Source organism: Lissotriton vulgaris, chromosome 11, assembly GCF_964263255.1.
Source record: "Lissotriton vulgaris chromosome 11, aLisVul1.2, whole genome shotgun sequence".
In the NCBI taxonomy this organism is placed as follows: Eukaryota; Metazoa; Chordata; class Amphibia; order Caudata; family Salamandridae; genus Lissotriton; species Lissotriton vulgaris.
The window spans coordinates 150,757,331-150,785,310 of record NC_141699.1 but is presented as its reverse complement, the minus strand read 5'-3'; the positions used below and the strand labels follow the sequence as shown (position 1 = coordinate 150,785,310).

Here is a 27,980-nt window from a genome sequence, read left to right as displayed (position 1 = left end):
TTAAACCTTTAAAAAAGAAATTGGTATCCCCAAACTTAAACAAAAATGTACCTTGGTCATATCCAAGTCCACTCAACATTGCACCATAAATTGAACCCAATACTGAATCATCAGGCTTCCTTAACAATATCCTGAAATTTTTAAAGTGAAAAACATGAAAATAGACCCATAAATCCGGTAATGCCAAGCCCCCCTTCTCCAACCTCCTTCTAAGCCTTTTCGAGGAGATAGGAGCTCCCTTTGATGACCATATAAAATAACTAATATTACCATGCATCTTAACAAGTTCGCTGTTTTTGAATGGAAGGGGTATGTTATTAAAAATAAAGGTTATCTTTGGAAGGATGATCATTTTAATCAAGTTGACCCTCCCATATATATTCAGACGAAGATTTGCCCATCTATTCAATAATTTCCCAACCTCATTACTGGTCTTCTTCCAGTTTACAATAGGCACAACTGTTAATTTTTGAATAATTTGTATACCCAAGACCCAAGTATTGCATCTGGGATTTGGCCCCCGGGATCACAGATGTTTGATTCCACTCTATTACTTCTCTTTTATCTCTGTTCACACTATACCCAGAGATATATCCAAAAGTCTCTGCTCTAGCAAGGAGCTTGGGAATAGAATGTGCAGGATTTTTTGTATACAAAATTAAGTCCTCTGCATATAATGCTAATTTAGCCTCAAAATTGTTATATTTAAACGGTAATATAGTAAGGTCTTGTCTAATTGATACTGCAAATGGTTCAATGTAAATATTAAAGAGCAACGGAGACATCGGATATCCCTGCCTTGTCCCGGTCATAATCTTAAACTTATCAGTTAGTTGCCCGTTAACTAACACTGCAACTGTAGGGAGAGACTTAATAATATTCTTAGGGAAACCAAACTTTTCCAAGGATGCCCATAAATAAGGCCAGTGTACTTGATCAAATGCGTTGGCAGCATCTATTGCCACCATAGTTACCGGAAGTTTATAACATTCTACCAAATCCATTACTCCGAACATAATAGCAGTGAGGTCATTAAGGTGTCTTCCTGGAATGAATCCCCTTTGATCAATATGAATAATATTTTTTATAATTTTAGCAACCCTGGTCGCCAATATCCCCAAGAACACCTTATAATCTGTATTTTTTTTTTTTAACTTTTATTCGGTTACATCTTAGCGAAACCATAAAAAGTACAAAGATAAAATACTACAATACATATAAAAAAAATCACAGTGTCGAGATACATTTAAAAACAATTGTCGTTTAAAACCAATTGCTAACAATGAATCATTGGCATACTAAACAAGAAATGGAGTAAACTGGATCACTCAGGAATTACAGCGAATTTTTAAACATGATTTTAGAAAACAAGCTACGCACTTAGCAGTGTATTGAGAGTCCAGAAACTGCAGAGCCAGGTAGGCGGGCCGACATGTTCTCAGGCCCATTTTTCGCAGTAAAGGAATAATCCAGCGCTTGTGAGGGAGCTCATAGTATGTACAGAATAATATTACATGCATTGTAGACTGAGATGATATGCCATCACAAGGGCATTTCGTTGGATTTAGTGAACAGTCCTGCTCTTTTGGAAATGTAACTAGGCGAAAGAAAGAGTTAAAACAGAACCTAGTCAGTACATATTTTTCATAAATAGTTAGATGGAATGTTAGGTATGGTTGAATACCCAAAGCAGTCTGGACTGATAGAATCTGTACGTTTGAGGGTTTGCTTATTTCTTGAAAAAGACGTAGTTCCCTAAGGTGAGTTAGGCATAGTTTTTTCAAGTCTTTCCTGGTGATGTTATGTTATGTTATGTTACGAGTTTGTTGAAGCGCGACAGCTGCCCCAGCAACGGGGCGTCCCGGCGCTGAGAAACCATAGCATAACCTACTGAGAGGGGGGGGGGGGCGAAGGCTTAAGGCAGTGGGAACAGGTGGGTTTTAATTGCCTTGCGGAAAGCGGACAGATTGTCAAGGAGACGGATGTTCGGGGAAGGGAGTTCCAGAGTTTTGCTCCCAAGACTCTGAAGGAGCGACCCCCGACACGGCAGAGTTTCGTGCGGGTAACCACTACCAGATGTTGACCTAGGGAGCGCAGATTGCGCTGGGGGGTGTAGGGTAATAGAAGCGGACGGAGGAGTACAGGGCCATCTGTTTTGAGGATTTTGAAGGCAGTGGTGAGGGCCTTAAATTGGATTCTAGCTTCCACTGGGAGCCAGTGGAGTCTTTGTATGGTGGCTCTAGCAGAGCATCTTCTTGGAAGGCCGACTATAGCCCTGGCCGCAGAATTCTGAATTCGTTGAAGCCTTGTTGTCTCTACTTTGTTAGCGCCTAACAGTAGGACGCTAGCATAGTCCAACCGGGAGAGAATGATAGATTGGACTATGATCTGACGTGTTTTAGGATCGAAGAAGCCAAGAATAGGGTTGAGGCTTCTCAGCAGGCCCACACACGTAGCTGCCACTCTTTTGGTGTGGGTTTGGTAGCTCAACGAGGAGTCCAACCAAACTCCCAGGTTTTTAACCAAAGTTTTAGGGGGAGGGATGGGGCCCAGCAAGGAAGGCCACCAATGGTCGCTCCAACAGCTGGGGTTCTTACCAAGGAGCAACACCTCGGTTTTTCCTGCGTTCAATTGTAAGCAGTTACCCGTCATCCAATGGGCGACTGCGGCCAGTCCATCCCTGAATCTCGTGGCAGAGGTTGAGGGGGCCTCAGTGAGGGTAATCACCAGCTGTGTGTCGTCGGCGTACGACACCAGCGTGAGGTCCCATTCTCTGGCCACTGCCGCGAGGGGCTGCACATACAGGTTAAAAAGGGATGGACTGAGTGCCGAACCCTGCGGGACTCCTTGGCCGATAGAGTGAGACCGGGAGGTGAACGGGGGTGCTCAGACTCTGAAGGATCTGCCTGTCAGGAACGAGCGGAACCATTCGAGGGCCAGGTCACTAATCCCTATGTCTTCCAGGCGTTTCAGCAGGATGTTATGGGAAACCGTATCAAAGGCTGCGCTGAGATCGAGCAATATCAGCGCAGCACTTTGACCGGCATCTAATACCTTCCGAAGATGTTCGGTGGTGGATAGAAGGGCGGACTCCGTACTATGCCCTGGCCTGAACCCGTGCTGGGAAGGGTCCAGGATGTTATTTTGGGCCATATGGTCTGATAGTACGGTGTTAGCATGGGCTTCTGCTAGTTTGGACACCCAGGGGAGCAGTGAGATGGGCCAATAGTTCTCCGGCTTTGTGGGGTCTAGGGTCGGCTTTTTGATAATGGGGGTGACCCATGCTTGTTTCCAGCAAGTAGGAACAATTGCCGAGGAAAATGAGAGGTTGAGGAGTGTGGCCAGGGATGGAAGAAAGAAGTCCAGTGCCTCTAGAAATTGAGCCGGTCTCATGGGATCTGAAGGGGCGCCGGATTTAACCTTTCTACAGAGTTTAACTAGATCCCCATGGGAGATTTCAGGTAGGCATGAAAGTCTGGTGCCTTTAAAGGGAGAGTTGGAGGAACTAATGTAGTCAGAAGGGTTCTGTGAGAAGGTGTTATAGATTTTCCTTACCTTTTCAATAAAAAAGGTGGCGAGGTCCTCACACTGCTGTGTGGAAGAGATACACGAGGCAGGATTGCCACAGTCTGTCATCATGGAAGGTTCTAAGAAATAAGAAGTACAGTTCAAGTCCTTAAGGAGTTTGGAGATGTACAGGAGCCATGGGATTTTACTCCAGTTTGCCAGGGCCAAACAATCGGCTATCAGTGAGCGGGTTAGATGGCATTGTGTTTTGGTCCAGATACGGTGCCACAGCAAGATCGGCTGGCATCTAATATTATCTATCAAATAATCAATACCCAGCTCGATGTGGCAGCCGTATGTTGTAGCAGTTTGAGGTACTGCCAATAAGTATTTAAGAAACCCGTTCTCGACCGTTTGCAGGGTATCGATGGGAGCGTAACCCCAAACCCCTGCACCGTAGGTTGCTACGCTATGACACTTTGCGTGATAGATTTTTAGCAACTCCACTGGGGCAGGCTTACCCACTTTCCTCGAAAAGGATACTAGAGCTGAGGTCGCTCTCTGAAAAAGTAGCTTTTTACTGACCAGGGCTTGTTTCCAGGATAATCTATCGTCCACTAAAATTCCTAGATAGGGATATTCCCTGGTACGTTCCAAGCTACGTTTGTCAATAAAAACTGGTTTAGGTTTCTTCGCCTTGGGACCGATATGCATAACATAGGTATTATTTTTATTCACTTTTAGGCCTAAAGAGAGCATAAATTGACAGTATTTATTTAGCTGTCTTTGTAGCTGGTTTAAGGTTCTGGCTAAAATTACGGAGTCATCCGCGTATAATAAAGCGGGAATAGGGCGATGATTAATGGATGGAAGATCCTGGCTCCCTTCGAGCATGGCCACTTCCAGCCTGTTAGTATATAGATTAAATAAGAAGGGAGCCAGGACACAGCCCTGTCTAACGCCTTTATTAACGGGAAATGATGGAGATAGTTCACCGCCAATCCCGTATCTAACGCATGCAGTAGCGACTGAGAAAAGTTCACGAAGAAATTAGATAAGAGGTGGATCAACCCCTAATTCACCGAGAATAGACCACAGCCTTGAATGAATGACACAGTCAAACGCTGCGCTGAGGTCTACTTAGACTAGGTACAGATTGCCACTTTTAGACCCCACATATTTACCAATCAAGAGGGCTAGGTTCAATGCCTGCTCCACGGTACCAAGTCCCTCCTGGAAACCATTTTGGAGATCTGTCAAGATTTTATTTGTGGACGCCCAATCCTGGAGATGTTCCAGGATCAGCCGACCTGCAACTTTCCCCAGGGAATCCAGGAGGGAGATGGGCCTGTAACATGCTGGGTTGTTACGTTCGCCCTTCTTGAAAATTGGGAGCAAGATGGAAGTGGACCAGGAGTCTATTAGACCTATTTTTGTGACTGCTGCCATAACCTGAGTAACAAGAGGTGACCAGAGTTCCGGGCTGTGTATAAAGATATCTAGTGGAACTCCGTAATCTGTATTCAAAAGGGTTAAAGGCCTATATGATTCGGCTACGAGGGGGTCCTTATTTGGTTTTAAAACTAAAACTATCATTGCCTCATCCCATGATGCCGGGGGATCGTGCCCATCCCTCAGTATGCTATCAAAGAGTTTTTTAAACATTAATATTAAATATTAAATTGTCCTCTAATATTAAATATAACCATATCGGAAGGCCGTCTGGACCCGCTGCCTTTTTCCCTTGCCATCCTTCTCAGCTGTGTGCGCATTTCTTCCTCCGTTATTACAGAAGCTAAAGTAGAAATCTGGTCATCGGTAAGAGATGGAAGCGCCACACTTTCCAAAAATTCCTGGATTTTTCCTACCTCAGGGTCCATCTCCTTGTTATATAGTTTAGCCATATATCTCCGTACTTCTGCCCCAATTTCAGTATCAGTAGATAAAATCTGACCCGTGGTACCCTCCCTCAGGCTGCTAAGTTGATTTCGGGCTCTGTCTGTTTTAGTCTTCCAAGCTAAGAGCCTACCACTCTTTTCCCCGTAAGCGAAGTTTTGAAGTTTACTGACCTTCCATCTGTTTATTAAAATATTGTCCAAGAAGCTCTTATATTCTGTTTGAAGATTCTCTAACTCCTTAGTAAGGAGTGGAACCCGAAAAAAATAATCTAAAGAGGCCCTTTGTAATTCCTGCCCTTTAGTCTGAATATTTTGAAGAAAGGCCTTCTCTCTCCTTCTGTGGGTACGATTCTTCCCAATCATAATAGATGTAATCTCTGCCCTTAAAAATGCCTTAAAGGCGTCCCAAATAACCTGTAGCTTTGCTGACCCTCTGTTGACCTGAAAAAATATCAATGCTTCCTGACGTAACTTTAATTGAACCACTTAGTCGAGTAAAATTGTCCGATCTAATGTCCATCTTATAGCTCCTCTGTTTCCTTGTAATCTAATGGATAATAAGACAGCAGAATGATCGGAAAGGATAGCAGGCAGATGGTTGACTCTATCAACTTTTCCATATAGACCCTGATCTATCAAAAAATAGTCTATGCGGGAATGGTGACCGTATTTTTTGCTGTAAAATGTATATCCCCTCTCATGACCTTTTTTAACTCTCCAAACATCAATCAAATTTAATTCATGCTTCAAGATTGTTAGTGCATTCATAGAGTTTAGAGGGGAGTTATACATTGTCCTCGAAGTCCTATCTAACTCTGAGCATTGAACTAAGTTAAAATCCCCTCCCATAACTACTGGAACATTAACTGACAGGATGGCAGCCTCAAGTTGAATCAGAGAGTCTGGACTGTCTTGGTTTGGGCCATAATAACTCACACATACCATAGCCCTATTCTGGATTTTAATATTAGCGATTATCCATCTCCCAGATGAGTCCGTAGAATAACCTTCTAATTTAATACTACAATTAGTTCTTATAATAATGGCGACTCCTCTTGTGCTACCTCTCTGTTTCGAGCTGACAATGTCCTGGACCCAAGACCATTTTGTAAACATATTTAAATACTCCATCTCTTCCAAATGGGTTTCCTGCAATAATATGATGTTAGCCTCAGATTTTTTAAGAACTTCCATAATACGGGCCAATTTTTTCCTGGATCTCACCCCATTGACATTCCATGAGATGAGATTTACTAAGTCTTTAGCCATTTATTATTATGAATACTACGCCCCTCTCATTATAAATCAAAAACAAATTAAACAAATGTATATACACAACCTGACAGGTAGAGGACCCTACTTTTTTAGATTTTTTCCCAAATGCCCCTGACACCCTGTGTCCACCCTCCCCTCCCCCCCAGCGAACCCCCCCAACTATCTATGAAGTTTCCTGCTATGTTAAAAGTCATGTGGAACAACAAAATGTATTACTTTCGGAAACCTCAGGAAGTCGATGCCCTGTTAAATAAGATGTAAGAAGTGAAATGTTTTGTAGAGGGTGCTCCCTCAGGATCTTATGAGATACAATTGTAGAGCTATTCAGACTAATACTTTATTTACAGCAAAGGTGGCAATGGATTATGTTGTACAAGTTAAACTAATAGTGGTTATCTGTATAGATATGTAAATATGTGGAACTATGAGCTAGGACGTTAGGCTCTCCTCGTTAGCGCAGGGATATCTCGAATGGCGCTTGCGCCCTCAGAGACTTCACCATTTTTCTTTCATCTTTGCTTTGTGAGTTAAAAGTGATAATAATGGGTCTCAAGAATACATCTACATACTTCGACTGGGGCTGTTTTATAGCATTAATCTTGGAGAAATCGGCTTCAAAGGTGTTCCTTCTGATTTTTTATGGACTGTAGGAACTCCATACAAAACTGGAACTTTAGGATGATTCTATTGAAAAAATTGTAATGTTAGCATGATTATGTAAAAAAATCCTGAATTTCACCTCTTTCTCACTCAAATTGGTTAATAGGCAGAGAACACATTTCGTCATGTTTTTAAGATTTTGAAACTGCTTTTTTTCAGAATGGCTACTTCTGGACTCAGCGGTACAAAAGGGGGTGGTGATGGATGGAGCATCTGAGTCAAACACTCATACCCAGTCAAAAGATCTGGGTTTAATCCATCACCGTTCTTTAGCCCACTCTGCCACCCCAGTTCAGACATGGCTATATACAAATCAGTCTGACCTTGTGCCTCATGGGAACAGTCCAGCACGAACTGCCAAGCCATGTCTTCCCTGGACCGGAAACAAGCATCCTGGGACCGGTTTCGGATTCATAATCCTCATCAGCCAGACTATCTTCAATCTAGTGGCCAGTACTTTTGGACTCAGAACATCTAGACTGGGTGTAAAAGTTGAGGGCAGGGTAAGCCCTGATTTGTTAGGCTCTTCTACTATATCAGTAGTCCACTGCATAAAATTTCTTTAAGCCTTACTTTACGCAGTAAAGCATGTATATCTCCATGAAGATCAAGCAGATTAGTTTCCTGAGCGAGGCCACACAATAGACCTTTTAGATTACATATTTTAGCACTCAACAATGATTTCTTTGGAAGGCAGATTGAAATTGGTGTAGTGTAGTTCCTATATTGCCAATAGGCTCTGCGCATTGGAATAATATATCCTATAGTTTAGACGTAGGACTGTGGTCGACTAGGTCTCTATCGAATGTATTAAACTCAATAGTGAGTGTGCCAGCTAACTCAGAGGTCACTAGAAACTTTATTGAATACACAAGAAGGGATTGGTTTCTGACAACCGCATAAACATGACAACTTTGTTTCCCAAGAATAAGAATTGTATCTCTAGCATAGATAAATATTTCACTCAGTCAATCGTGCATGCTTCGTTTCATCAGAAGTGCAGAGAACTAGAGAGACGGCGTTGTCAAGAAAAGGTTTTATTGAACTGTCTTCTTTCTCATGCAAGTAAAGTGAACTGCTACAATCGTAATGCAGGCTCCAAAGTATAAAGCGTACAGCAAGAATAGTATTATAAAATAATACTGTAAAAGCATTATATGGTTTCTAAGCCATATAAAAATACATACATAAATACACAGGCTAAAATACTCAACTAGTGCTTCTAAAATACGCCTACCCCAATGTACCTAACCTAAGTCTAGTACGCGGGAGGGAGTAAGTCTTGTGAGGCATAGGATTAGTTTTCTTTGCCAAGAATCTCTCCAAGATTTCTCTTAGGTTCTAATCAGCTCCATGCCTTTAGTTTAGAATGAAGGAGGTCTGGTACCTCTGTCTCGGGACTCGATTTCCCAACACCCCGCGAGGGGAGCTTGGAAACACTGGAGCTGGATTCTCAGCAAGAGAAAGGACAGCTTCTCGATCAGTGCGTCAGCTGGAGGGTCGGCTTCCTGCGGCACTTGCTTTAGCGAGCTGCGTCGGCTAAGTAGACAGTCGAGCTGCTCCGAACCACCGTGTCTTGCTAGAGCAAGTGAAGGTATATTTATACCTTGACGGTGCCTAGTTTGACGTAAAGTCGGGCATAATAACGTCAGTAAAGAACCCCAAGGGAATAGTAGTTCTTTGTAAAGTCCATGAGTTCTTGGACAAATCAATATTCAAGCAAGGGGAGGTTTCTGACTGCTTAAGCCGATTTTCCAAGAAGTCATTGTGACGTTTTGGTACGGGAGGAAATAGCCATGCCTGAATTTGGACTGCATGGGCTATGTCTAAATAAGGGTATGATTTCTATGCCTATATTAGGGCAAATGTGAATTGTACCTATTTAAGGGCATGAATCGGGGAAAATTCGCTCAGATCCTAAAACACCATACAACATTGGGATCTCATTTAAAACATTATTCCTTTGTTTTAATTGACTCCATGGAGCGACACATGATTTGTCATTGTACGTAATGGAACCTATAAATATAGTATCTACTTGGAAATGCAAATGGTCAAAATGTATTTTAAAAGTATGAGTAGAGAAAAACGTTTAATAGATAATTGTCTCTCTACTTTGATTGGTAAGTAAGAGTTGGGACCCTAGATTGTTCTGGTTTCTTAATAGGTACCCTGAAGGCTATCTGATGATTTGAGTAAACAGATTGGAAACCTGTCTCTGTTTTTCCTTCTAAACTGGTATGTACCCCAATGTCCCCAATGTAGGCCTAGGTAGCTACATGACCTTTGTCCTACATTTGTCTTACCTTGCTCTGCATAACGGTTCTAGCACTGACCTTTTACCCAGTTATGTCCTGAATAAATGTTGATCAGTTTCCTAGAAACTAACCTAATTTATTATGCATTAGGATTCTTAGAAAAGTCCCTGCACATGACACACATAACAGGATTACCATGCTCTGTATAAAAGTCATGATCATCTTCATCTTAGGGCAAAATAACTACTTTGCATAGTTGCAGGTATTGATTTGGGCTCATTTAAATAATCGTACTTATCGATTGTTTAAGGAACCCAAGGCTACCTTTATGGTATAATGGAACCATACCAACACTAGCTAGGCAGAGGAGAAGCTTCCAAGCTGACACAAGACACTGAGGTCTATTGCAGGTATTGATTTGGGCTCATTTAAATAATCGTACTCACAACATATCGATTGTGTAAGGAATAACCCTGGGCGGAGCTGGTGGAGCAGGACTAAACGAAGGTCCACGGAGTTGGGAACAAACTCTGCTCCGCCACCCGCCTCCACACCCTCCCCCCCCCTTTAAGAATTAATTAAAAATACATTAAAGGGAAAAGAAAAAAGACTTACCTTGACTGCTGCATCCCCGGGCTGACGTTCTCCACTTCCTCCCTGTCTCAGGGTGATCTGCGCATGCACACTAGCCCGCACATTTCTCACAAGGAATGCGCGGGAGCGCGAGAATGCGCAGATCACCCCGAGACGAGGAAGAGGAGGAAGGCAGCCCGGGGACGCCGCAGTCAAGGTACGTTTCTTTCTTTTACCTTTAATGTATTTTTAATTAATTCTTAATAGGGGGGTGGAGGCGGGGGCTTGTCAACTCCGCTCCACTGCGGAGTTTACAGAGATCTGCTTACTCCGCGTTCTCTGCGGAATGCGGAGTAGGCAAATCACTGTACACTCCGTGGGCAGAGTGGAGCTCTCCGCCCGTGCTTAGTAAGAAACCAAGGCTATTTTTATGGTATAAAAGAACCATACCAACAATAGATAGGCAGTGGAGAAGCTTCCATGCTGACACAAGATGCTGAGGTCCCGGCCTGCAGAAGCTATAATACACAGCGGTTTGACATCGGTTGCTGTTATCTTCCATCAGGTAATGGGGTTGGCTCTTTCCTCAGGGATTCCTGGGTTTACACCCACATACATGCTAGGTACACTTAGGTAGAGTTGTATCATAGGAGTATGCTTGATTACCATCAGGTATCTGTATGCCTGCATATATTCAATATTTTAGCACCATGGTAGAATTCTAACTTTTATTGATTCTGTCGGTGCTTGTAATCTTATACATTTGTTTCTGTTTAATGATTGTCGCAGCAAACATGTTTTATACTAAAATGACACTGGTTCAATAAATACTTATTGAAAACTTCCCCATTGTTTATTCTGTGTGTCTCTCTTAGTCTAAGTGAGCACGATTAACTAAGTGAAAAGTACTTTACTGTTTCCATGATCCCTTACTGAAGGATCAAGGGTTGTCAGGTTCGATAGTTGCCAGAAACTATTCGCTCCTTGGTAAGGTTAGGGGGCTTATGGTGGCACTGTGAGCTAGCTGGTCTAAAGGCTAACATATCGTTTGGGGGTTTGAAATCAGTCTGGACACCAATCCCTTAGTTCATGTTGTTTAAGCGAGCTGATCCTATGTATTTGTAGGACCTGTTTTTCAGTGGAGGGAGAGACACACTAGTTGGTGGTGGTCACTTCTTTTCCTGTATGTCACTTGTTTGTGGTGTTGGTATAGATTCAGTTTCAGCCAGGATACTGGTTTATCTTATGTGATTTATAATTTACAATTTATTATCTAGGACAGGAATAGAAGTTTAATTTTGGTATTTTCTATGTTCTAGATAAAAGCGGTCCTGAACCCGGCTTTAAATAAAGTAATTTAATTGGAAGCTTCTCCTGAAGAAGGACCTGTTTGTATTTTTGGTTCAGTGGATATAGACAACCAGTGTTATAATGGCTAATTTGATAGGATGCACACTGTCTTTTGGAGATGTTTTGTATTGTCCTGGACCCGCTGTTTTCATCTAGTAAGATGTGAGTGTGTGAATGAGGGTAGTTAGGGTTCAGGAGTTAATACATAAATAAAATTTGGTAAAGTAACTTTGATAATGAAATTGATTATTGTTTAATATATAATGTATTTAAGTGGGAATGATTTATTATGTGAATATGTTAAAAAAATGAATATTTGAAAAACATTTGCGTGTCTTAGATCATGTGGTTTTATGCCATTATTAATGCAACTGAGTTTAAACAGCAAATATTACCTTTTTATATTACTTTTTGGTTGGAAGGGCCTGCCAATTGAGTTCTCCTTTATTTAGGTTGTATTGATTGATTGGTTAGTAATTGCTTGACTGGTGCAGAGTGCTTTCTATATATGTGTCACAATCCAGGTACATAATTGTGATACATTACTGTGCAACGTTGTTTATGTAAGTTTTATCTGAGTGTTTCAAGGGTGTATGTGGGTCTGGTGCAAGAGAGTGTGTTTGGCAGGGCTTTGCCAGATATGTGGCTTTGCTGCTGTGGTATGTGCATGAGGGTGAAATCATTCTGTCTAGCATGTGATGATGGCTGGGAAGCTCTGCTAGATGTCTGGTCGGATGCAAACCAATTCATGGATATCAGAGATACGTTGGGCAGGTGGTAAAGGTGTCAAACCATCAAAGATTAGTTGTATGGAGTCTGAAAGTTCAAAACTTTCCCAAAACAGCACTCATAGTTCTGGAAACTACTGAGAAGTGTCATTCGGGGATGAATGAAAAATTAGAGAAGAAAATCATGAAACTGTTCCAAAAAAAAGACCGTTCCAGTTTGTTGCTTCAGGAGTGGATGGAAATAGGAAGGTGGTTAGCATGAAGACATACAATTAGTTCCTATAATAAACAAAAAGAACTCTTACTATCATGCTCAAGAAGAATAAATGCTTGTGTACAAGATTTAAAAACGATAAATGACCAGGCTTACTAGCTTTTTCAGTAGAAAAGTAATACCAAATCACATGATAACCTGGATACAGCATATAGCACAGAAGAAGCAGGAAAAACGTAGAAATGGGACCAAGCAGGATATCAGATGAATTCAAGGAAAGGCAAAGATCCAACAACGCCTAACACAGACCCTCCTAAGGGAAAACAGTGTTGGCCACAAAGTCCTACAACTCATTATTGTTGCCAAGCTCCCACAACCTTCATGGGCTCTATTTAATATAAACCGGAAGGATTTTTGGAGCCTTGTTATCCCCATGCCCTCTCGCGTGCCGCATGGGTAACACGCCCCAGCAGCCACACACTGGCCCCATATGTAGCAATTGCTAATACCCTGCTGGCCTTATAAATTGCTATCATGTCTTTTATAGGTCGGGTGGTCATCTTTGCTGAGTTTCTAAAGATTCCATGGGCACTTCTATTCATTTTGCCCCTAACGTTTGTAACTTCACGTGACCATAAAGCGTTACCTGCAAAAGTAATGCCAGAATAACAAAAGGTAGCAGCAGTATCTATTGGGGTATTATCCATAAAAAACGTTCTACATTTCTTATGCTTGGCCCCACAAATCATTGTCTGGTTTTGCTGACCACCAATTTTCTTGCAGCAATAAAATCCCCAAAGGTGTTGATTAGTCGCTGTAAGCCTACTGGGGTCCTTGCCAACAAAACAGCATAATCTGCATACAATAGCACTGGTATAGGACTCCCGGCGACAGGGGAGGTATCTGCTTGTAGTGCTTGTAGGGCCTTGTCCACTCCGCTGATAAACATGGATAATAGTGGAGGGGCAAGAACACAACCTTACCGAATACCTCGTTCTACAGTAAAATTCTCAGTACATTCACCTTGTGAACCAAAGTGTGCTTTGCTTGATAATTTCTCGTATAACCTTGCAAGAAAGCAGATAAACAGTCTAGGCGCACCAATAATGAGCAGAGTTAACCAGAGATTAGAATGGTTGACTAAATCAAAGGCACTACTCAAATTTGCGACGCAGAGATACAGTCTACCACCTTTAGCATGTGTATATTTACCTATTATTAGGTCCAAATTCACACTATGCTCTAAGGTACCCACTCCTTGTCTAAAACCAAACTGCACCGGGGAACTAATTGAATGGTCATATGCCCATTCTTCTAATCTCATTAGTACCACTTTACACTTCACTTTCACCAAAGAACTAAGAGTGATATTGGGCAGTAGTTCTTTGGTTCGGATTTGTTGCCCTTTTAACCCCTTCGCTGCGGTGGTTAATCCCCCGCTGTGCTTGGGGGGAGGGGGGCGCGCACAGCGCCCCCATGCGCATGACGAGCTGAGCTCGTCATGAGGCACGGTGCTCCTGTACTCATGACGAGCTGAGCTCGTCACGGCCACACTCGTTCCCGTGGAACGCTCAGCACAGCGGGGGAATTATCCCCGCATGCGAGCGTTCCGCGGCTCATGACGAGCTGAGCTCGTCATGAGCACCGGAGCGCCGTGGCTCATGACGAGCTCAGCTTGTCATGAGCCTCGAAGAGGTTAACGATTGGTACAATAGTAGGCATTCCCCATTAAGGTGGAATCACAGTGGTCGCAGCCATATTGAAAACTCTGGTTAGAATTGGAGCACACAAATCTACAACAGTTTTGTAAACATCCACTGGCACCCTATCAGGTCCTGAGGCTTTATCCTCTATGCTTTCTTTCAGTGCTAATAAGACCTCTTCTATCGCAATATTCAGTGGTAGGTGAGACAAGGGTTACTGTTTCTTCCTTGAAATAACTAGGCATTGGCGGTAAATTCCGTTCCGTTCGTGGAATTTGCGGCCTTAGGGTAATTTCGCGTTCCGCGGAGAACGCGAAATTGCCCAAAATTCAGCGTTCTGTAACTTCGCTAAATTTTTTGCTTGTTCGCGTTCTCAAAATGCGTGTTCGTGAGATATTTCCCCTGAGCACGCAAACAGCGATTGGGAACAGTAAAAAAGCATCGCGAAGAAGCAATTTCGCGTGTTCGCAGAATTTCTGCATGTTCGCGGAGGTTTTTTACCATTTCGCAAAGATTTGCATAATGCGATTACGCAAATTCCGCCCACCCCTAGAAATAACCTCCTTCCTTGCAGCTGGTAAACTAAAAATGTCCGTAAAGTGGTCAACTCAGGCATCACATGTAACATGGGATAATAGCTCTGGAAAAGGATCACTCTTTAAAAAGGATGAATTGACAGTATCTCAGAAAAGTTTGTTATCTGCTGTATCTGTAGCCCGAGACAATTTAGACCAAGCTTCTTCTTGTAGCTCATTTTTCCTAACAGAAAGGACATTTGTGAAATTGTATCTAAGGGATTTGATCAACATATTGTCTCTGGGTTGACAATGGAAGGACAATTTCAGTTCTTGGGAGGCTATAGTACATGCATGGTTAAAGCAGCCTCTGCATTGTCCATGGCCTGTTGTACTCGGGCGGGTCAAGAGGTCGTTGGTTATATTAGTAATGTTAGTGAAACTGGAGAGTAACTGATTGGAAATAACTTAATCTTCCAGACAATAGATGATATCTATATAGCTCTTGGAACAAATACCATATATGATTTTGGTTGGATCAATTTCATCCCACTTTTTTTTAAAACTCTTTTTTATTAGTAAGTAGAAATCACATGTCGGCAACAAAATCAACAGCATGGCATTACATTGCATTAATGTACACACAGCAGTGACTTGTCTCTCACAGGCACTGTATGATGATATTTATTACACCAGTTCTCTCATCTGCCCCCCATGTACCTCCCCCGCCAAGCGCTTGACATCTGGGTACTACCAGAGTACAGTTCTGGCTCCTGGGCATGTTCTAGCCACCACAGATCTGCGAGGGTAACCTCTATGTTCATAAATGTGTTTTTCCTCTATCATCAACAAATCCTTGTCTCTCTCCCATTCAGCCAGGGTGGGTGGATTCTGACTCCCCATTTCCATGCAATGTTGCGTTTTGTGATTGCAAAGCTCAGAGTTACCCAAATTTGTTGTTTCCTACTAAGGTCTGTTTGTCTTCATATATTCAAAAGACATAGTTGTGGTGTGTGTTTGAGATCTTTCCCACGGACCGTCTGTAATTGTCTCGCCAGAGCTCGCCATAAGTCTGAATAATGGGACAGTCCCATATTATGTGATAGAATGTGCCTTCCTATCTGCATTGTCTATTACCACTGGAGTCTGCCTGTCTTTTGATTATCGCCAGTGTGACGCATGAGAAGTATGTTCTGTGGGAATCTTCAGTTGGATTAATCTGAGCCTCGTGGTTATGGCTACTTCCTTCGGAGATGCCAACGCCTCTTGCCAGTCCTCATTTTCCAGTATTCCTATGTTATTTTGCCATTTCTTGCGTAAGGTCTGAGGAGGGTTTGGCATATTATTAAGTAGTTTCTTATACGTCCGGAAGATCGGCTTGGTGTCTATGCGATCGTTTAGCAGTCTGTCCTCCAGTGGAGCTGCCTCTGTACGGACTGTACTTTGCAGGATGGCTGATTTGAGAGCGTAACTGATCTGGAGGTATCTGAATGTCTCGGAGTCAGCCCTCTCGAAGTCCTCTCGTAAATTGGTAAAAGGTTTCACGTTGCCTTTTAACCACAGGTCCCCAACCCTCGATATGCTGATTGTGTCATCACACATAATGGTGTGGATTGAGTCATCTTGTACTGTCACCCTAGTGTTCTTGCTACTTTGTGCCAGAATGTCACCGTTTGGTGTGTGGAGCCAGTGAGTGTTTGTTTCAGTGGGTTCGAATACAGTGCCTGATTGTGGCCTCTCGGGCTCAGGAGCATTTTATCCATGTGAAACCAACTCTAACAAAAAAAATCCCCAAATTACATTTATGGTACAATATTCTTTTCTGGTATGTAGAAAGGAATCCACCCCACACCCTGCTACCCTGCTTGACGGTTAAGCAACTTCCCACCATTCCAACATGCAGAGTGCCTATCGATCCCCCAAAAATAATTAACCGGGAACCAGGACTTCAGTTTCCGCAAACCCTCCCTCTCCCCTCTTTAAACTTTCAAAGTGATCGGCTATATATACGTTACATCATTAACACCACGTCCGGTAGTGATCGATAGCCTTTAGGGGACTTGCTTGACCAAGTTCAACAATCAATCCATTTGTTTTTTTGGAGAGTCAGGCGGTAGTGGAGAAGCATTAGTCACTCTTGCCTGGATTCTTGGATATGAGTGGAGTTCCACCTGTGTTCGACTCAGAGCCAGTTTGCACTTTCACTAGACGATTGTGTTGGTTACCTGTTGGGCTAGAGTCTACCACCATGTGCCATCCCTCTAGCCGCTCCCAGGTTTCCTCAGTGCCCTTACCACTGAAAAATAGTTGGGCAAGCCTCGGGTGTTGCAGACGTTTCAATATAAGGTCTTCCACGAAAAGATCAGTGGCTGGGCCTTAGGCGCACTCTGGAACACCAATATGCTCGCGTTATTGCGCCCAGATCGCCCTTCATACTTGTTCAGTTTTGCTTCCAGTATTTTAGTTGTGTTACTCAGGACTCTCACTGGTTGGAGGGTCAAAGAGTCTGATTTTAGTGTTTGGGTTGTTTCTACCACTTGTAAGACTCTAAGACTCAGTCATTCAGCTTGCTTAGATCTGCCCTCAACAGTGAGACTTCGGAAGCTATCGAATCTATGCGGGTTTCTGATGATTGGCAAACTTTGGTCATGGCACCATGATATCTTTCAAAGTTGGTTTATCTTTCTCTGCTGCTGGCTCCTGTGTGCTGGCACCCTCTTCTTGCCCTCTTTGTAGCGTGAACTTGTCCAGCTTGGTTTGGTGTGTGCCCCGACCTCCTTTGCTGGTCGCAATAGCGTGTCCGCCAAATAGACAATCTGCAGGGTATCAGGGCTGAGGGTCGATCCACCGGATACTCACCGCCGCCTGATCAGGGAGTTACTGTGTGGCCTGTCGGCATTCCCCCAGCTGGGTCATGAAATGAATGAAATGAAATGAAAAATTTCCCTTTATATAGCGCATAACTACCCGGAGGCCTTGCAGCGCTGTACCCCCACTTGAGGTTCTCGTTTGGCGTCTGAGGTAATGCCTAGTGACTCGGCATTCTAAAGAATTAGGGTGTGCGGCTGGATCAGGATATTGTCCACGGCTTGGTCGGGGATTGATTTTGCCCACCTGTGAGGAGTCTCTGTGAAGGTGTAGAGGTGATGGCCCGGCACCCCCCAGTGCGAGGAGCGCTCTTCGGCCCCAGTGTCTCAACGATGGACCGGGTGTGGGGGCAGCCCTCCCCATGACTTCCCCACTCATTGGTTATCTTCCTCCACCAGCACAGAACAGTTCTGATATTTGGATGTCCTCAGTGCCTCCTTTCACCGTGGTCCCGTTCACATCTCAGCCGCGTATCAGTGCTGCTTCGCACCTGGCTCTCAGACCACATGCAGTCTTCGTGTCAGGCCTGGCCATGCCAAACTCACCCAAGGGCATCGGTGGAAAGCCTGGGCAACGCCGAGAGCCGCCGTCAGGAGTGCTCACTCTGAGTAGGCGCTGGTTCCAAAGCCAAGGGCCCTGCCCCCTATGTCTTCTTTCCAGAGCATCTGTCCCTGTCGGTCCCGGCCTGCATCGGAGTTTAGGCCACAAGACGTCACGTCCTCCCGGGACAACTGGAATTTAGCTGTGGAAATAATTTCAAACTCTTTTCTACAGATTTTGTGGCGGATTAAGGAGGTAGGGGCATTGGGCTCGCGGAGCTCTCCTAGTGTGCAGCCATTATCTTTTGATGCAGGCCATGCCACCCAACTCCATCCCACTTAATGTGAACCCCATTAGGTCTTACAGGGGTGATGTTAGTAATAAGACTTTGTGAGACGTTACTGGCTTTGCCCCAAAAGAAAAACGTTGATGCAATACAATTGTGAAACACCACTTGCTTGCATTACCTGAAATTAAGATATGGTCAATGATGGATGTGGCTTTCCTTCTTATAAACGTTGGTATTGGGTCTCCATTATTATCACAAGCGCATTTTAATAAATGTAAATCTAACTTAGTGATTATTAAATTCAGTAAACCCCCTTAGTTGTTGTGAGAAAAGGGTAAATAACCAACTCTGCCTGATTGGTGACCCCAGAAACCCCTGGGCATCTTAAACAGTATAATGACTAAAAATAATCTAGGGGAATCCTTCCTTCATGCAATAGGAGAAATTTAAAAAAACCCTAGATCAAGAATCCTAGTTAATGGCAACCTTACGAATAATATAAAAATTGGTAGAGGCACGAGACAAGGGTGTCCTCTCTCTCCCCTGCTTTTTAACTTATATATAGAACCCCTAGCAAACAAACTCAGAAACTGTAAAGATATAACTCCCTTTAAATATCAGAGATGGGAGAAAAAGCTAGCACTCTACGCAGATGATCTGATGCTATTCACAGAGGAATATGAGAGATCCAAACCAGCTATAGAAAAAATCATTTCTAAATTCGGCCAAGTTTCAGGATACTCAGTAAATCATACCAAAACAGAAATAATGACATGGAATACCCATTTTCATAGTCCTAACATAAAAAAAGAGATAAGATACTTGGGCATCTTGATAAATCAAAATATAGATAAAATACCACAAAACAATCTAAACAGAGTAGCCCGAGATGTAAGAAAACTACTTAAAGTATGGTCTAGCCTGCCTTTAAGTTTTATAGGGAAGTCTAACATCATAAAAATGAATATACTTCCAAAATTTACCTTTCTGTTTAATAATATTCCATTGCAATTTAAAAAAGCCGAACTGAAAAAGTTACAGGGAGAGCTTGCAAGCTTTATATGGGCCTCCAAGGGAACCAGAATATCTTGGAGAAAGCTAAGGAGAAAGAAAGAGAAAGGAGGTATCGCAAGTCCGGATTTGACAGAATACTGCAGGGCTTTCCAATTTAAAAATATAAGGAACCTTCTAGGAATACACCAATACTATCCGGAATACTTGCAAGCGACTACAGAAGCAGAGGACCATTATCTCTTCAAATTTGGACATCAAAAATACTTTAAAAAAGTTACATTAAAGGTTCTTAAGGAAGCAGCAAAACTTTGGATACAATTTAGAACGATTTTAAAAATTCCCTACTATAGTGCAATGGCACCGATATGGAACTCTCCCGGAACCCCGAACTGTCTGAAAGATGTCATGGCCACCCCCTTAAAACAAAACAATATTAACTATTGGGGTCAACTACTAAATGGGTCAACATTGATCTCCTGGGAAGAAATGAATAAAATCACTAATGGAACAATATAAAAATTTAAGTTTTATCAACTGAATAGTTGGGCAAAAACAATACCATCACAGGATAAAGATAGTAAAACCTTGGAAAAAGAAATGACAAAAATCTTACCCATAAACAAGGAGGTAGCAAAATGGTACTGGACTTTAATAATGGAAGAAGAGGAAAGCTACCAAATAGCAGAACAAACGTGGGGGGAAGACCTAGATACAGAAGAACTAGTAAACCTATGGGATGACTCAATAGAGAAATGTTGGTCAACACTAAAATCTGTGAGACTGAAAAGAAATCACCTGTACACCCTGCACAGAGCCTACTGGACTCCGAAAAAACTTTCAAAATTTAAGAATGCAGGAATTAAAAAATGCCCTAAGTGCGGGGAAGTAAGGGTAGATGATATTCATATGTTCTGGAGCTGCCCATCCCTGAGAACATTCTGGGAAGAAGTTGGTAAGACGTTAAGTTTGATATTCCGAAAACATCTAAAAGTAAGTGAAACTCTTATTCTTTTTGGGATTGGTAACACAACGGAACAAGTAAAATTAACAGTAATGGAAACAAAGCTACTTTTTGTGTTAATGGTGATAGCAAGGAGAGAAATATGCATCAAGTGGATTGGGCCAACACCCCCATCACATGGGGAATGGATGAACTCCGCTATAAAGATAAATAAATTAGACAGACGGGGTAATTGCAGTAAGAGGTTTAATTATTGGAAAAATTATGGAGAAACACCTAAACCCATAAAGAAGGCTAGAACACACTGTCCTATGATTAAAGCGAAAGCACAGTCTGGAATATGAGTATGATACTCATAGAGTAGCCAAGGTGGCTAGCTCCCTCCCCCTTCGATTACAGACTTGTGAATATGTAATGGCAAGGGGTCTCCTCTGATTAAACATGGAAAGGGAAAACTCCCATGACAAGAGAGAAATGGGCAGTGACGGTACAAAAAAGTTTCAGAGGTAGAAACCAAATTTTCCATACACATAGAATTTTCGCAATATGAGGATAAAAAAAAGGAAATAATTTCAAACTCTTTTCTACAGATTTTGTGGCGGATTAAGGAGGTAGGGGCATTGGGCTCGCGGAGCTCTCCTAGTGTGCAGCCATTATCTTTTGATGCAGGCCATGCCACCCAACTCCATCCCACTTAATGCGAACCCCATTAGGTCTTACAGGGGTGATGTTAGTCATAAGACTTTGTGAGACGTTACTGGCTTTGCCCCAAAAGAAAAACGTCGATGCAATACAATTGTGAAACACCACTTGCTTGCATTACCTGAAATTAAGATATGGTCAATGATGGATGTGGCTTTCCTTCTTATAAACGTTGGTATTGGGTCTCCATTATTATCACAAGCGCATTTTAATAAATGTAAATCTAACTTAGTGATTATTAAATTCAGTAAACCCCCTTAGTTGTTGTGAGAAAAGGGTAAATAACCAACTCTGCCTGATTGGTGACCCCAGAAACCCGTTTGGTGGAAAAGGGGCATGGTTGTATGTTAAAGTCTCCTGCCCAAATGAGTATAAAGCGATTGGTGATAAAGGAAAGTAACGTCTCTAGTCCTCCATCGAGAGCTGAAACCACATTCCAATGGGTACAATCAAAAACTTTATTGTAATAATTAACCAATACCACATCCCGCCCTCCTTTAAATGTTTGCAGTAATATTAATGAATGTGGTCCCATTGTTATTTTTTTCTTGATATTTACAGGGAGCATATTTAATATAAGGACCATGAGCTCTCCTTTGGCCCTCCAGGCAGGCAATGGGTCGGCCTCAAGTCAGTGTGATGAGAGGCCCTTGAAATGAATGGGAGCTATACACCAAGTTTCCTGGATACATTTTATATCAAGATCACTTATAAAATCGGACCAGGCTAGTGAACCCTGTTTGTTCGCTAGTCCACCTACATTCCAAGATACAATTTTGTATCCTTCCTCCAATCCAGGGTGAGAGGTGCTAGAGGATGGCAAATTATGCGTTGCAACTCTCTGACATGTATTTTTCGCAATATTGTTCATGATAATGATAGGGACCCAGATAAAATATTGACAACACAATTAATATCGTTAATGTCCAAATCAGTATCCTCCTTCCTGCCCTCCCAAATTAGAACCTTATTCGTCTTGTGCTGCCCTGACTTATGTCAGTCAATATCCTGGAGGTCACTCATTACTTGGAAGTCATGTTGCCTCTGTTTTGGTTAAATCTACCTCTTGAAGAATAGGCAGACAAAGCAGCTCCTGCTTCTGCCAGCTCTGCCAAAAACCTGATGTCCAAAATAGTTTTGTAAGGAAGATTGTGCTTAATCCATTGAGGCAAAAGGGTCTATTTATTCACTCGGATCAATGATAAAGGCATCACCAAAGGGTAAGCCCTTAGTTTACCAGTTTATATTGGGTTTTTCATTTTAAAACTCCAACGCGGTGCTAAAACATTTGAGTACAACACACATACAATAGAGCACAATAAAACATATATGATCTGAGTTCCAAGGGGGGGAAACTTATGCAGCACACAGTAAACATTGCATGGGTGATACATAACAGCTGAGCAGATAGTGTGTCATGTTAAGCAAGTTGCCCAAGCCATTTCCCCCATACCTTAGCATGCATCAGGGGGCATCCCTGGGTTTCGTAGACCACCTGTTCCTGCTGTACACACACCAATATATCCCCTCTCCTCCATTTTGCCAGGGTGGGGGGTATAAAAGCCAGCCATTGTGAAGCAATATCATGCTTAGCCACTAGGAGGGCCATCCCCATGAAGGAACTCTCCGCCCTTGTACTCCCTGTCCCCTCCAGTCTCCCAAGTAAGATCAATGTCGATGACATGGGAATCTCCTGTCCTAGAACCCCCGTTAGTTCCCTGATCACTTCTGTCTAGTAGGTGGACAGGACCTCACAGGTCCAAACCATGTGATAAAAGTCAGCAGGCTCCGTTCCGCATCGGGGGCGAGTGGGGTTGGGGCGCAAGCCAGCCCTATGCAGTCAATACAGGGAAAGGTAAATGAAATAAAGGTAGTTAGTTTGGATGAGGCGTAGCCTGGCCGATGTAGTTAGTTACAGTGGGCCATTAGTGCATCTCTCCAGCCCTCGTCCTCCAATGTCCCACCCACTCCTCCCACCGGTTCCTGAGGTGGTCCAGTGTCCCAGGTGAGTTAATGACGGGTGTGCAGTAGATCTGCAAGATCCCCCCTCTACCTAAGTGCCCCATCAGCAGCGTGGCTTCCAGCGGATAAACTCCGGCAGGTGGTCTGAGGAAAGAGAGTGGGCTGCAAGTGTGTATCTGAGCTGGAGATACCTGTAAAATTGAGAATGTGTGACCTGGTATGTCTGCTACAGCTCATGAAAGAACCTAAATGAGTCTCTAACCAGACATCCCCCAACCCTTAGATACACATGCAATCCCAGGACCAAAAGCCACTGAGGGACGCCGTTTCCCTCAACCAGGTGCCATGCCACGGTGGAGTTTGCTGCATGAGCATGGACCCCCAATGTACGTGTCGTATGGCCGATCTCCATGCCATAAAAACTGTAGGCAATGTGTGGGGGATTGGGGTTCTATAGAACATATTCTGGATCTGGGAAAAACCCAGTTGTGCGAGTTCCACCTTCTAGGCAGGATCGTTCCACCGCGTTGAACCAGTCATGGATGATGAGCAGTTGGACGGACAGGTAATAGAGAGAGAGAGGTTGGACATTACCACACCCCCATCATATGGTCCCCATTGGCAGTGTGTGTGGGGGATACGTGGCCTGGAGCCTTTCCACAAGAAATATATTGTGGCCCTATCTAGAGCCAAGAATCCGGTTTGAGGTAGCTGTAAGGATAAATTCTGAAAGACGTACAAGAATCATGGAAGGATCATCATCTTATTCTGTGCTCTCTTCTTAAGTTAAGACCCAATGGTCACTTGTTTATGGCTTGGTTATTGCTTCTTAATGTACAAGGACAATTGACAAGGAAGACAGACAAGCATGTAACAACCCAATTATTTACTGGTAATCTTCATTACTTCACGTCCAGGTCTTCCTGGTCATAGTCTTGGACTTCACTCCCTCCACTCCCAGATTGCAGTACTAAACGGGCCTTCATTATAATTGATATTGCAGGAAGTGAAATTACTAATAAGTAACCAGCCCGTTTATTTGCAGCCTGTTGTGATTAATCCGCTTTTACTTTCTGTTCGGAAGACTGCTTGCTGTGATTATACAGCGATAGTCATTTTTCCATTCTGGTTCTAGTGTGGTATGTTTGTGTGTTATTTGAAATCAATCAATCAATCATTATTTTGGTACATGGCCATAAAAGAATACATAAAAATAGGATACAATAAATAAAGGAATAAAACAATTTACACAAAATTCCAATTCATAACTTAGTCCAGCCTGGCTTTGGGAGGGCACTCTTACATACATGATTTCATACAATCACACATTTTAAATACAAGTTTGTATGTCTATATCATTACATTTATTTAGAATGTACTTTTAATATGTTTACTTTTGTTTGTATAAATAAAATCTAGTGTATGTTCTTTGGTAATCTTGCAATAACATTATTTCTACACGAGGTCCTCAGAACATACCACCCATCAAGGTCCTTATTCCTATTGAAAATAAATCTAGTCGTGTGAAACACACTCCTACTTCAGATGATGACAGAGAGACACCTCTGCATTTTTGTGAGACTAACCTCTGAAAGCAGTTTCACTTGACCTATATGGTATTAAAAGCTTCACGTGTTTGATGCCTAAACTTAGGATTCACATTTTGTTGTCAGTCCTATTCTAGTCTGGTAGGCTTTGCTAGTTTAGGCAACCACCCAGAGAAAGGAACATTTTAATAAAAGCACTTGCACTCCTGTGCCAGCCACCAGCGTTTGCAATCTTGGAATGCTTCTTAATGAATCATTTTCGCTATACACATAATCTTATCAATCTGTTAACTAACTGTGGCATAATAATAGGGATCGCTGCAGAGAACAAATACATATGGGAGAAATATCACATAGGGCCCTAACTGGTGCCGGGGCTGATGCTCATTGTGAAGAAGGAGAGTTCTGCAGAGCCAGCACCAGAATATCCCCGCCCTGCTACAAAACCTCATGACCCTGAGAGCTGAGATCTAAAAGGGACCATGTTTGCACCACGAATCCAAACTCTAGAGAGTTTTTGTCCCGGCCAGTTTCTGTGGTCACTTTGACGTGAAGATTTGTGATTTGGCCCTGTATTACACAATTTGGAACCACGTTGTGGCTATTCACAATAATGTGACATCTAAATACAAGTGAAGATGTGTAATCTATGGCTTTATGTAAATCTATCTCTTTCAGGAAACTATGGCTGAACCAAATGAAATCCCAACTGAAAAAACAAGTGAACACGACAAAGAAATACAAGAGCAGTCTGAACATGGAGCAGAGAGTGAAGAAGATGCATTGGGGCATCTTGGTTTGGAAACTGAAAGCCCCCAAAACATTTCAACACCTAGGGCTGTGCAGGACGAGCATGACCTTCCTCGTGAACCTGCGTCTGACGAGGAAGAAACTGAACCTAGTTTGGAAGCAGATGCTGACGTGAGCAGAGAAGGAGAGGAGGAAGTAGTCATTGCCCAATCACTCCCTCCTGAAGACTTGTTGACCTCCTCAGCCTCTCACCGGTCGGTGTCAGCAAGGCAAAGCTTGAAAGTAAGTTTATTGGAACACATTTGGTAAATGCGTTCATTATAATATGTAGTGCAATTAATACTCAAAGTATTTGAATCTTTCATGTAAAATTAGGTCTTTCAAAGGTTGGCTTCTGAGGTATTGCATGACTGATCATGTTACAAATTGTAGATCTGAGTAGACACTCCAGCATTGACTAAATAAAACATTACCATTTGCAAGCTTTTTCTACCACTGTCTAGAATTGCTCTCCCCAATACAAATCCATTGGCAACAGCCAAAGCTCACCTGCACAAGCACACCAGTGCATGTTCATGAGTTTCTTGATATCCAGGGCATACAATATTTTACCAGGCACCATTGAAGTGATAGGACCCACAATATGCAATTCCTGGAGTTTGGTCAGTATTTACTTCCTTTTAATAGACTTTCACCCTTCACACATATACATGTAAGTAATACACATTTGTGTTAGAGCTAATGGCACATTTCTCTGCACTGAGCAGGCAAAGACAAGGAGGAGGATTCTTTTTACATGTATATCTTTAAGGGCTCTCTGCAGCAGTGACCACTGTATTATTGCATCGCAGTGCCCAATGATGTAAGCAAATTGTTAAGCTAAGTTCTGGCACATCTTTAATTGCTGTTGCTAATGGACAAATTTTGCCTACTACCTTAGATGAAGCCACTTAACCAGGGCAAGAATTTTCTAATAATTCTGACTACACTACACTATTCAAGGATCACATCCCCTCAGTCAGAAATTGGCTTACAAACCAATGTATTTTTCTTGTACCAAATATTCCTTAACCATGTCATGTTAATGGCATACTAGATACCGAAGACGAATCATAAAGCCCATGTTAGTAATATTAATAATAACTTATTTTTTGTGTATTGTACTTGGTGCCACAATCTTGCAACTTTGGTTCTGTAGCAGTCCACCAAATCGAATTCATTATTTTATTTTTCATTTAAAAAGTTTTCATTGGGCTCAAGCATTGATGGCAGGGGTGTAAGTATCCAGTGAGAAACATCATACAAGTGGAAGTTATAAGTAAGATCAGTTGAGAAAATTCCAAATTCAGAAGATACCCACTGTAGCTGTAAATGATAACAGTTATCCACTATAAAGTTTGTAACAGAAGCATATTTCGAATCCAAAATATGTTCTGGAGCCATTTTATAAGAGAAGGGAGAAACGAAAGAAAAGTAGAGTGAAGGAGAGAAAGTAGATTGAGAAAAGTATGTGAAAGGGATGACGACTAGCTGGATAATGTAAAGCTATGTTAGTCAAGGGTGAAACTTGGAAGCATCTTCATGGTAAAAACTTGATGTTTATAAGTAGGGCAACAAGAGGACTAGTGCTGTGCGTTAATTGTGGGGATGTGTTTTTTTGGTGCTAACCTTCCAATAAAATTCAGAATTTTCCTGAGAATGATAAGTTGTGGGATTCCCAGAAGCATGTGTTGTCCGCACTTCCGGTGAAGCACAGCCAGGCCCGCCACATATGGAAAGAAATGTTAGTAGCACTTTTCCATTGTGAGAGGATTCGTTTTGAACCAATGGCAAGTGGGAGATCAATAAGCAGGAGGTTTTCAGGATGTAGGGTAGGGAGGTCTCATGATGAGAAAGTTCCAAGAGAAGCTATTGATGCATCAATGGTTAGCTGAATATTAAAGATTGTTTCAATTAGGCCTTGTATTTGGGTCCAAAGAGGTAAAACCTGTGCACAATTGAGTACTGTGTGCGTCAGGCCACCAGGGGCTATCTTGAAGTTGCAATAGAGTTGTGATTTATAGAGTTTGCTTGGCGTCCAAAGGGCGTTGTGCAGAATATTGTTTCTACATTGTGTGATTGCAGGGGGACTTCACTCTTGAAAGGGAAGGACCATATTTTCCTCCAAGAGGCAGCAGGATTACACTTACCTGAGAGGGCATTTTTAGTGTTCCACGTGGAAACAGTTTTGCAGGTAAGGTGTGATGTGGAGGGTGAGAGAAGAGAATATGTCTTCAGGGCCACATGGCCAGATGTAAAAATACCTAGCAATGTTGGGAGATCTGGTACATGAGTTCTCCCTAGCTTCCTTAGTGCAGCCTTGAGCTTTACAAATCTGTAAACGTCCATGTTGGAAAGGTTGTAAGTTTCCTGTAGTGTAGCACAGGGAGTTGGGTTGTCCTTGAAACCTTGATCTTTTATTTGGTCAATAAAAGCGGTGTCATTCTCTACACGAAACAAGGATTGACCGTGGGGAGGCTCTAAAACTCAACTACAATTAGATTGCTGATTGTACTAGCTGTCCCACTCAGCAAGAGAACAATGGGGTTATGGCACTTATATCACAGATATCTAACATCAACATGATCTCCTAGTAACAGGATAAATCTGGGAGAGGGTAATCACCC

General features: G+C 42.5%; 1 protein-coding gene across 1 annotated transcript in view; it reads left to right on the top strand.

Moving 5' to 3' along the window:
• The window catches only part of CFAP251 (cilia and flagella associated protein 251), a 663,510-nt gene that overhangs the window by 7,628 nt on the left and 627,902 nt on the right, over positions 1 to 27,980 (top strand). Inside the window, exon 2 of the mRNA XM_086942981.1 lies at positions 25,243 to 25,596. Within this exon, the coding sequence (XP_086799107.1) occupies positions 25,249 to 25,596 (348 nt within the window). The 5' untranslated portion in view covers positions 25,243 to 25,248. The remainder of the gene's footprint in view (positions 1 to 25,242; positions 25,597 to 27,980) is intronic.